At 48.0% G+C, this 12195-nt stretch overlaps 1 protein-coding gene across 1 annotated transcript in view; it reads right to left on the bottom strand.

Annotated features, from left to right (window-relative positions):
- LOC144721324 (MAP kinase-activated protein kinase 2-like) overlaps positions 1–12195 on the bottom strand; it is a 38826-nt gene that overhangs the window by 13162 nt on the left and 13469 nt on the right. Inside the window, exon 2 of the mRNA XM_078598860.1 lies at positions 4226–4365. Coding sequence (XP_078454986.1) covers positions 4226–4365 — 140 coding nt within the window. The remainder of the gene's footprint in view (positions 1–4225; positions 4366–12195) is intronic.

The raw sequence follows: 12195 nt of genomic DNA, 5'->3' as shown, positions 1-12195 counted from the left end.
TCACACTTCAATATATTCTTCGCGAGCATGGGGATAGTGGTGTTTAAGATGGCTTAAGCATGGTATGTTGTGTCAATTCTATTTAATTGTTTTCTTTGTTAATGCTATTTAAATTATATATATTGCTTGTGTATAATAATAATGTTTTGTATGGTCGCCTGGGAGGGTCTGGAGAGACGCAGTTGTATTTAGATGATTTTTTTTATCCAACGTGTTATTACTTCCTTTACAACACACGATGTGTTTGATTACAATCACGTGGCTGCCTAGTAAGACACAATATCTCCTCTACAAAGGAGACCTTAGACCCAACCAAACACCAATTACTGTGATTCCAATTAATTTAGGATTATAATAACTAGCTACTTGCTCTAATTGGCTTAATGTGAGAGCATGTGAACGACTAGTTTCATCAGCCGGAGGTATTAGGGGAACAAAAATATAGAAGACACGACCACAATACTTAATTTAAAAAAGATGCACATCATCAGTTCATGTGCGTTTTTCTTCTGGGAATCGGTTTTGTTCGCAGAAAACGTTGTGGTCAAGACAAAAATGCATTTGTTTAAGTTCCCAAGATGTATTTCACCCTGTCAACAAATAACGCAACGGTGCAGAGAGCCTGCCAAACCCCCATCTTCTTGAGACGTTCGCCACAAAAATGACAGTCATTTGACTCTTGGCAAGGAAGGATAAAGGCGGATAAAGGCGCAAACCTGCAACTGCTTGCTCACGCCACTGCAGGCTGAAGAGCCGCCACTCGTGGCAGCTCTAGAAAACCCCCTCTCTGGAGGGTATTTGGCCTCCTCTTCCACGTTGGCCAGATGTCTTGGAAGAGGTTGAGGGGTGCCCATGCTTTACCCCACCGCGCACGATGCGCAGCAAATTGGCGGTCAACGTTGGAAGTGGATCGCGACCCTCAAAAGGAATGGCGCTGCTTCCCGTGGTCGCCCCCCGTCGTCCCCCGCCCCCCACCGTGGATCAAACAAATCACTCGAGACACACCGGTGTATGTCAGCAAGAGCAGTTTCACGTGATCGCTGTTCGCAAGGGGTCACACGTTTGGCGCAATGGTCCTTTGCTGACCACGCGCAATGAATGAATGACACGACCTGCCGATCGATCGGCTATCTGCCGTGAACCCATTTGTACTGCTGGATGGAGAGACCAATGGGGGGGGGGGGGGGGAAATTTAATAAACCGGCACCACCCTTTCAACTACCATGCCCTGGGGTTTCAAGTGGCGACCTCTGGATTGTACCGTCCAGCTAACCGCGACACCGCGGCAGCTTCCCCAACCCATGTCCATCTAAAGATGAAAAACTGCCCAGCGAAGGGGGCATTATCCGTCATCTCCGCCGACAAACAAACACCAGAAATGGGCGAACAAAACGCCGTCCTGAATGCGCCGCACAGGCAGTGCCTCATGGCCACCACGTGCGGAGCGCCCATCGATCGCAGCCACGAAAGTTGGTGGTGCCTTATGAAGGCCACCCACAAACCGGTGCCTGTAAATTCTCGACGCTGGCAGCAGGGGAGGGGGGGCTTCTCTGTCCTCACCGCGTGACCGCAAAACCCCACGCAAGTCACATGGCAACGACGGAATCACGGCAAGTCCTCGCTTATCGCGTGTTCACACTTCAACGCGGTTTTTCTTTCATTTGGGAACGCTTTTTCGCAAAACGCGAACCGCGCACACAATTACAAAGCGGTTTCTGAGCGGTCGACAACGAACTACTTTCTTGAGCTGCGCGGCCGAGCGGTACAGTGATAGAGTACGCGGAATGATAAAGTAGCACGGCGGTGGCGTATTTAATTGTTACGTGGAGGCGAGCGGAGGTCAGTTTACTTAGTCCACAAAATGTGATGGGTTATAGTTGTTTAACATTCCAATAGGCACGGGGTGGCTACGTATGGTGCGAAAGAGGTCCAACATAGATGCATACAACATTCCTTCCTGCAAGGGGCGTGCTCACTTCTGCACTAACACTTCTTTTGTGTAATTACATTTACCACCAGGTGGGGGAACCCCACGTCTGGTTTGAAAAAAAAAACTTGAGCAGAGCACGTTTCAACACTGTTGGCTTTTCCCTCCGGCCGTAACGAAAGAATGTGCCGGCATCGCTCTTGTGAATGAGGCCAATCCAGATGTCTAAGGGGTTATGAAGTCACTCAAGTCGAGACATTTTTTTTACTCAGTTCACCCACCCCAGCATTGCCTTAAAGCTGCGATTTCTCATTTAGAGGCAAAGTTAACCTGGGTTGACCGTAGCCTGTAACTTGGTTAGGTGTTTATAAGGGACTAGCTTTACTACCCGGCTTCGCCCGGGACTTAGATTCTTGTCTTGGATTAATACTCGGCCGACGCGGAGGGTGGGGGGGGATGCGTGACGCCATGAGGTACGCTGCGTGACGCTGCTGCATGAGGGTGACATCACAGATGTGACATCACAGATGTGACATCACAGATGTGACGTCACAGATGTGACGTCACAGATGTGACGTCACAGATGTGACGTCACAGATGTGACGTCACAGATGTGACGTCACAGATGTGACGTCACAGATGTGACGTCACAGATGTGACGTCACAGATGTGACGTCACAGATGTGACGTCACAGATGTGACGTCACAGATGTGACGTCACCGCTCACTTGCCGTGCATTATTGCGCCACCCCCCCCCCCCCCCCCAAAATACAAAAGTCTATTTTTATACTTTTTGCATTGTGTACAGTCTGGAAGCTACCCACATGGCAAATTTCAAGTTTGTTGCATGTCGGGAAGTATGCTAAACATTTCAAACAGACACACATTCACAAATTTCCCTTTTATATATATAGATGTAACAATCTAACAATTCACCGCAATCTCCTCCACTAAGCCCAAGCATTCAATGAACTTTCATCATTCAGTGCAGCAATTCAAGCAAAGAATGTATTCATTTCAATTATTCTGGCGAACACAGCTGCTTGATGGGTCACGTGAACCCATAACTTGCAACGTGCACACGTGATTCAGTGCAAGTATCATGATGTATTTAGGCAATGCATTAGCACGACCCGAGGAATTGGTCCTAACCCTAACCCTGAAAGCATCAATAAAGTATTTTACAGCCATTTGTGCATCCACTACTGGATGAAGGCCTGCCCGTGCCGTGCCGGCCATGGGGACTGTTAGACAATACTTCATCACGCTGGTCAACGTGGGTTGGTTAAAGCTGGGAGCATAGACTTGCGGTATAGTACAGTACAGCAATGGGTTTTTTTCCACTGCCCTCTGGTTCTCAATACGTAGCCCCACAGCCGCCTATAACAACTGTTTGTGCAAGGTGGTCGCCCATCCAGTCGCCATCCAGGCTCGACCGTGCTTAGCGTCTGAGATCTGTTGAGATGGGACGCTTTCCAATTCATCTGGCCATACTTGGCAAATGTTGTACAAAACCGATCGTAAAACGGTCACCATCCACCGCACAACGTCTTGCCACATCACAACACGTTACGCCAAGCCACGCCACACCTCTCACACCGCACGAAATCACACGATGCCACGACGCACCTTCTTCCTCTTATTCATGGAGAGATGAGAAACACGTCAAGAGCTCAAATAAGGTTGACTCAGATCGCTAGAGGGACGTGACATAATAAGAGAGGAAAACCACATCGGAAGAAAACAAAGCGACGGGCATAGACGCACCAGGGCTGAGACCGAGAGGCCTTAGGAAGAGTCGGTTCTAAGCGGTGAGCCAGGATGTCTAGAGCCGTGGAGTGGACGTGGAGATGACAGCCCAGGACAGGAATGGGCGGGGAAAGGAGGACACCAGGAAGGCACACCCCCCCACAAACAATTGGGGGAAATGCCAAGGATAAGAAGGTGACACCAGGCCACGCCACACCACGCCATTAACACCAAATCAAGCCACGTGATACCAAGCTATACCAAGACAAACCCAGGCCATGTCGAAACAAGCCGCAACCATGTCACGTGACAACACATGACGTCACACCACGCAATGTCTCATCGCACCACGGACACGCAAAGCCACAACAACCGCATCACACCGCGCGGCACAGTATCCATTCACAGTCACGCCAAGGAACGCCATAACCAGCCACGCCATTGTGTCATAACAACAAAAACAGAGCACAGCGAGCCACACACCACGCCATCAGACACCTCGGTCTCCCTTTCAGCGGACGAGACGCGCGTGTGTCGGCGAGACCCACCACTCCATGACGATGAGCAGGCACTTCTTGCTCTGGTGAATGTTCTCGTAGACCTCGACGATGCGCACGATGTGGGGGCAGCCCGATGCGCGCCAGTGCATCTCCACCTCGCGCCGCGCCTTGGGGCAGTCGAGCAGCATCTGCGGCCGACAAGACAGCGCACCGATCAGCTCAGGGTCACACTCCTCTCTCTCACTCTCTCACCCATCGTACTATCCCACTCTGTTCTCACTCTGTTAGTGCTGCTATCACGTGATCAACGCTGTCTTAAAACTTTGTGTTGTCGTAAACTTCTCACCGTCGTTAAGTTGCTTTCATGTCACTCTGTTATTGCTACTATAACACGGTGGATGTTGTAAAGAACTTAGTGTGGTCGTGAACCTCTCGCCGTCCTTCAGCCGCTTCCCTGCCACTCCATTGCTACTATAACGTGATCAATGTCATCTTGAACTAGATGTTGTCATAACTTGAACTGCGTGTCGTCTAGATTGAAAACTAATTATTTCGGATTGTTTTTTCCGTTCAGTTTGTTGTCCTTTCCCGTACTTCTGATTAGCACGGTTGGCTACGTACGATGCGAAAGAAGTTGAACATCCATGCATACATAAACTTCTCACCACCATTCAGCGGCTTCGACGTGACTGTTATTGCTATTACAACACGGTCAATGTTGTAATGAGCTTCGTGTAGTCATGAACTCCGAGCTGTCGTTCAGCCGCCTCCTTGCCACTCTGCTATTGCTACGATAACAGTCAATGTTCTCTCCGACTTTGCACCGTGAGTTCTCCTCCCCCCAGCGCCATGGACTATTCTGCCGGACCAACGACCATTTCCTCTCCTCTATGGAGAATAAATGGTGAAATGTTCGAAAATGTTACTTCTCGGGGCAGACAAAAGGAAGTTATTTTGACATATATAATGGCAGCTAATCGGTTCCACCAATAGCGCCCTGTTATTGGCTTGTCTAAGAGGAGTCACCCTATTCAGAGGGCGGGGGGGGGCCACTTTCACCAATAAGACATGGGTGCGAGGCGGGCCACACATTTTAAACTATCGTTGGGTGTGACAGCATTCCACATGATAAAGACACTTTTCGTTGGGCTATCATTTGTGCCCAGGTCGCTTTGGGGAAAAGGAGCTATACACTGTAAATCAGTGGGCATAACCTGGTCAAATAAAACATAAGTTTAGTTTATGATGGGGTGTGCTTTCACATTTGTGTATTGTCGGGGGGGGGGCACACATCAGGGGCCGCACTAAAGGCCACCAGGGGCCGCCAGTGGCCCGCGGGCCTTGCAATGAGGGTACTTGGCCTTCTCTTCCACGTTTGCCAGAAGTCTTGTAAGAGAAGTTGCATGAAAGCTTAGAATAAATGCACGCTGTGCTCTAGCCAACAACAAGCAGTGTATTAGGAGAGCGTAAAAGGCGCAGGCCTGCAATTACTTACTCACGTCACTGCCGGCGGAATGGTTTCAAGTAGAGGCAGCTTTGTATATATGTTGAACTTCTTTCACACCGTACGCAGCTAACAGCGCTCATCGGACGTGCTGCGTGTTGTTCAGCTCTCGTTAGAGAGCCTCTCCAAAATAATAATTTTGGCCTGCTCTTTTGCTTTGGTCAGACTTTTTAACAGAGGTGGCAGTGCTCATGCTCCACAAGACGCAGGACTGTCGATTGACCAACTCTGGTGTACCCATTTATCTTGGACAGAGGAGGAGGGATGATTTAAGACACTTGATGCGAATTTTTTAAAAGCTGTGAAGTTACGTAATGTGCATTACACGCAAATTAATCCAACACCATCTAAGATTGCGGGATTAAACGTTTTGTTGACAAATCTTCATGATACACATTCTTAATCTTGAAACAGCCACACAGCGGGCGTTATGCCACTCTGACTAGGCACAATTACATAACCCGGGCAGCCTGAAAGCTGAGAGCAAACTCGCCCGAGAGATGTGTTTTGCATCAGTGAGAGCAAACGATAGATTTTTCGTAGAAATCACAAAGTGCGCAATTAGTGGCCGTGTAAACATGGAAATGGAAATGCGAGCAGGGAGTGATAAACAGTTCAAGTGAAGAGTAAAGCCCGCGCGTTGCGAACGTTGACTTGTGCGTTGACGTGTGTGTCCCGTGCAAACATCGTCAGCTGGCCGCACGGCATGGGGAGGGTGGTGGGTGGGCTGGACCGTATCGTCCTCAGCGGTTTGACCTCTGCCACGTTTTCACGACCACTGGGGGAGCAATCCGTGCTGGCTTGTGAACGGGTTCGTCCCAGATTCCCACAACAGCCTCGCCAGTTAACCCCAGCTCTTTTTCCACCGTACAACCGAGCTGTGCCGGCCCTGCCGAGCCAGCTTTGTGTCGCTCAGGAGGCGCTGGATTTTTTGTTTCACTTCGGAAGTAGAGCCGTACCACTGACAACACGCACAACGAATGAGCACAGCCGCGTGTAGATGAACGCGGTAACGCCGTGTTCTCACAGTTGTACGGACTGATGTCACACAATTAAACGAGTCACGAGCCAGGCCCCTGGGACCTACTTGGCCCCTAAGAGGCCATCGATTTAGTAGGCATGCAAAAATCTGTCAAAACTTGACCCCTTCCCCCCTCCCTGTACGCACACGTACTTTCTACCCCCCCCCCCCAATCCTATACAACGGCCGATATTTAATCCACGCAGAAACGATCAAGGATTAATAATATTAACGTGTTTAAGCAAACAGATCGTCCACAGCAGACTATCTAACTCATTTGAAGGCCAATGTAGACAAATTATTATCGAGGCTTCACACCCGCCTCCCCCCTCCATGCGTATGTACTAAATGGATGCCCCCAAACATATTTTCAGATATCTTGTGAGGCCAGGTTATCATGGTTTGGTTCTGGCTTGGCACGGCAAATAACAAGTGGAAAACCACCCATAGCAAAAATCAAACATACCATGAGACCCTACACTGTGGCTCAGCTTGGATGTGCCAGTCGGAAAGAAGTATTTATTTGTCCTTCGGGCCGTTTAGTAATCTATAACTGAAGATTGCATCACTACAGCTGAGGGTTGTTTACGTCAGCGGCATTCTCTTCAGCCAAGGGCCGGATCACTTTCCACGCTTGCTGGCGAGTTGAAGAATCTGAGCCCTGTAGTTGTCCCTCAAAACTCGGGTCACACAAGCTAGGCCACAACTGGAGCCAAAAGGCAATCAGTGGAATAACAAGCGGCTCCCCCTGCAAGAGTGAACCACCCACATTTAAAATATATATATACACTTGTTGTTTTTTGAAGTAGTTGGGTAACTCAGGGGTCAGAGCACTGATCTGGCACAGTTGAGATTCTGGGTTTGAATGTGGCTTTGAGCACCCATAATTAAACTGGATTGTCATATATTCACTTTTATGGCTAAATTCCAGCTCTGATGATTTAATAAAAAGTTGGATGGACTGCCTATGAGGACAAGTATCTGTAGCAGAGCATGTGGAAAGTACAGTACACACCTATTGTGCAAGTAATAAGGGTCAATTATTGAAGCATCTCAGGCGAAGTTGGAAAAAATCTACTTCCACGGGCCATTATCTATAACACAGGGTGATGGACTGCTCTGCGAGTTCGAATGTATATTTTGTTTCGCAACATGATGCCGATAGCCCAAACTGGAATACAAGTCAGAAAAGACAATAAGATTTTCCCAAAAACTAATGTTGTGCAGAGAAGCTAGAAAACACAGCTGACAATCGTCACCCATCAATAAAACAATGTCACTTTCAACATCTAACAGTAAATTTTACACGACCACCACACTCATTGCTGAAAACGATCATCTATGACCACGATTAACGCAAAAAATTTAACAGATAAACGTTTACTCAAATTTCTTGTTGTTTGTAAAAAAAATGTTATTTCTACAAAACCTATTCTAACAGTTCTATGGGCAGCGTGACATGAGACAAAGACATTTCTGTTCGGAGAACTCTAGCAGCGTCACCACGTCTCACCGTGTCAGAGAACGGGCCCGGGAGATGACGTCATAGAACTACTTCTGGAGTTCCCTTCAATAGGCCTCTTCATCCAGAGGCACAGCTTTTCCATGCCCTGTGAAGACTGTTTTTTAACGTGGCAATCAAAACGAAATTTTTTTTTTAAAAATCTTTGGAGTTTTCAATACGCCGTACGAAGTGTCAATCGAAATTTAATGACTTTTTTTGCGGTTATACTGGGTGGGGAGGCGTTGCTGTGGTTGTAAGCTTACTGTAGTCTGGAAGCAATGGCATGGTTTTGAATCATTATAACCTTCATCACTTATTAGACACATTCATTGTTTTAATTTCGCTTCTCTGAATTATGTTCTCTCTCAGTTTTTCCTCCCCTTGCTTTACGGTATTTTTGCTACTAGTCGAAAGGCACTATATAAATTAAATAAATGTATTTATTATTATTACTTGATATCCCGCCTCAATTAAAAGACAAGTTACATTTTCAACCTCATCTGAGATTGCGATTCCTGGTTACAGCCAGGAATCGCAGTGGCATGTAATATCTGAACCAATCCTGGGCCCTGCCATCACCAACCAGGAGGCCTTCATAAAGCAGTGGCTTGCCAACAGTGCTGTGAATTATTGTTTATATCCGAAATACGATCGGGATCATCGCTGCCGGCTAACCAGACAGGTATTCACTTCCCTGTGGAATTCTGTGGGCCGGATGGCACTTGAATCGCGACTCCTTATGAATTATTGCTTATATCCGAAATACGATGGGAATCATCGCTGCCGGCTCACCAGACAGGTATTCACTTCCCTGTGGCTTCTGTGGGCCGGATGGCACTTGAATCGTGACTCCTTATGAATTATTGTTTACATCCGAAATACGATGGAGATCATCTCTGCCGGCTCACCTGACAGGTATTCACTTCCCTGTGGCTTCTGTGGGCCGGATGGCACTTGAATCATAACTCCTTCATCCTCATTCGTGGCACTACTCCCCCAACTGGGACAGAGCCGAGGTCGCTGGGTTCTCGAGTGGGCACCCCCCCCCCCTCCTTCGCCGGTGTTTCGTCGATTCGTGAGGTGAAGGCTGAGGCCATCACCTCACTACACTTCAGAGAAACTGGCTAAATAATTATCGCAGGCAGGTGAAACCCATACACTTGAATTCAGGACCTAAGTGTGCTGGTTCAGTGCGTTTGACACAGCATCATTTCAATGAGTCACCACCCACCGCTACTGTGCGCTTGCAATCGTCATCAGCCATGATTAACCTACTGCTGGACGAAGTCTTCCTGCCCCCCCCCCGCCCCAAGCCGTCATCATCTCTCACGGTCTTGTCATGCATAATCCACGTCTGGCTCCCGCACACGAGTTGATCGGGTTGCTCCATCTCCGCGGTGAACGTCCTCTCAGATGGCCTTCCATGCCTTTGCTGCAACTCAGTCATGATGCTTGACAATCAGCCATCATCGCCTACTGATGACCAAGCCCAATGCCTTTTTCAAACAGCACATCGTACATTGTTCTCTAAACAATGTGCTTGTGTTAATAAGTTGTGCGAATGTGCAATGGATGGAAGGTAAAGTGGCTGCTAACGTATAACCCATGACTCATCATAACAGCTTCAAAATGAAGAAAACCCAATCATGAATATCAATGAAGGTCATTGTGTTTAAAGCACTTGATATAATCAACACTTGAAAGTAGTAGCGGGGGCTGAATTTTGACGAATTGCGCATTAATGGAAATTACTCATTTAAACCAGTCGGTGATGTCACGACGTGTATTAGCGCGGAGTCAGCGGATTATCGGTTGAACTTTCTGAACTTCGAATCAGTTTGATTTGGTGCTAAATTCACTCGTGAAGAGTGTTAAGCCGCTGGCGAGGAGCTTTATTGGCGAGAATGTGATCGATACATTGGCACGTCTAAATATAATCTTTGTAAAATTGATCATCTTGTCGGGTTGGTGGAGGGTTTCATGACAAGAATGTTGACATTAAAAACGACTACGCGGCCCAACACAAAAACAAACACGGATCAGAGAAACCCAATTTCAAGTAAAACCTGAGCCTGGCACCGTTCACAGATTCTGCGTTCCTTTCCAACACACCGGCCCGGCAAGCGAGGCCTTGTGGCGTGTGTGTGTGTGCGTCTCTGCCCAATGTAGAATGAAGAGGAAGCGCTTGGGGCAGGCTGAAGAAGACCGGGTGTGAGTGAAGCCCCGTGTACAGTGGGGGGGGGTGGCTGTGTGCCCGTCACATAACTTCCGCCAAGTCACCCCTCCCATGGCCCTCACCGACCTCCCTCCCTGCTCTGGGAAGAGGAGGAGGCACATGAGAAAAGCTGCCCACAGATCTAATCTTGCTCGGGCCAGATGAAACCAGCTTACAGTGCAGGAGCACTAATAGTGTGTAATACCTCAAGCAAGAAAAAAAAGAGCAGTCTACGATCGGAATCGGCGCAAATAATTTGACCGAGTCCCCCGTTCCAATCTTGGAAGCCAAGCGGGGTCGACAGGGGCGGTCGCCGTCCATTTAAAACAGGCGTCGTAGGCTGCTGCGGGCAGCAGCGGGCAGCAGAGGGCAGTGAAGCAATCCGGCCGTTGTTCTGTACTCGTGTAAGCTCGACCGGCGTGAAGAAGAAGTACGGTCGATGAACTCGCACAAATAACTTTCGTGCCCGACATGGTGGTGGTGTGGGAGGAGGGAGAGGTGGGGTTCATCCAGCAGTGGATTTACAAATCATAACACTTTTTTTTCACATCACACAACTCCCTTCCGTTTCCAAGTACTGTCTAATACAAACACGTTCTCGCCCATCAGCCTATTTATTGCCTCTCCAGAATAATATTACCCAGCAGACTTTGTTTGAGCAAGCAAACTCTGGACAATGTTTCAAGGCTTCCTCGGTGTCACCGGTTGTATATTAATATTATCATTAATCACAACCCAATGCAGTCAGAGCACTGAGAGCCTTAAGCACAATTTTTCCATGACAATTCGAGATGAAGTGGAAGTCACTTTTTTCGGTCATCTTCCCCTTATTCATTTCATCGATGGCTGCTTCACCCCCGGGCCAACAACCTCCCACAACGTGGCCCGACCTGCCAAGTAACATCTGGCATCATCGCCGCAAAGTATCCCAAGGACAAGTGTAAGGAAATCACACATTCAATCGCTCGCTGGCCAGTGTGTGAAGGCGTCAGTTAGACGTGCGAGTTTTAACCGCATTATCCCAATGTCTCGCCAACGTGCAGAACAAACATCTACTGGTCAGTGAATCCATATGGCCAACATGCAGAACACACATCTACTGGTCAGTGAATCCATATGGCCAACATGCAGAACACACATCTACTGGTCAGTGAATCAATATGGCCAACGTGCAGAACACACATCTACTGGTCACCGAATCCATATGGCCAACATGCAGAACACAATCTACTGGTCAGTTAATCCATATGGCCAACATGCAGAACAAACATCTACTGGTCAGTGAATCCATATGGCCAACGTGCAAAACAAACATCTACTGGTCAGTGAATCCATATGGCCAGCATGCAGAACAAACATCTATTGGTCAGTGAATCCATATGGCCAACGTGCAGAACAACCATCTACTGGTCAGTGAATCCATATGGCCAGCATGCAGAACAAACATCTATTGGTCAGTGAATCCATATGGCCAACGTGCAGAACACACATCTACTGGTCAGTGAATCCATATGGCCAAATTGCAGAACAAACATCTGCTGGTCAGTGAATCCATATGGCCAACATGCAGAACACACATCTACTCCACCCACCAACCACCCACTGTGGCTGATGACGGTTTAAAAATATAACAGCCTACAGACAGGCACATGTGTTCAAGTGGGAAATCCCCTCTCGGAATTTTAGTAAGAAGTGAAAAAAATAGTTTTATAAAACCACACTGCTTCCTACACCGATCAGGGACCTTGATCAGAAACCCACGCGAAAAAAATTA

The sequence above is a fragment of the Lampetra planeri genome, chromosome 11 (genome assembly GCF_965212315.1).
Source record: "Lampetra planeri chromosome 11, kcLamPlan1.2.h2, whole genome shotgun sequence".
Classification (NCBI taxonomy): domain Eukaryota; kingdom Metazoa; phylum Chordata; class Hyperoartia; order Petromyzontiformes; family Petromyzontidae; genus Lampetra; species Lampetra planeri.
This window is presented reverse-complemented; position numbering and strand designations above follow the sequence as displayed.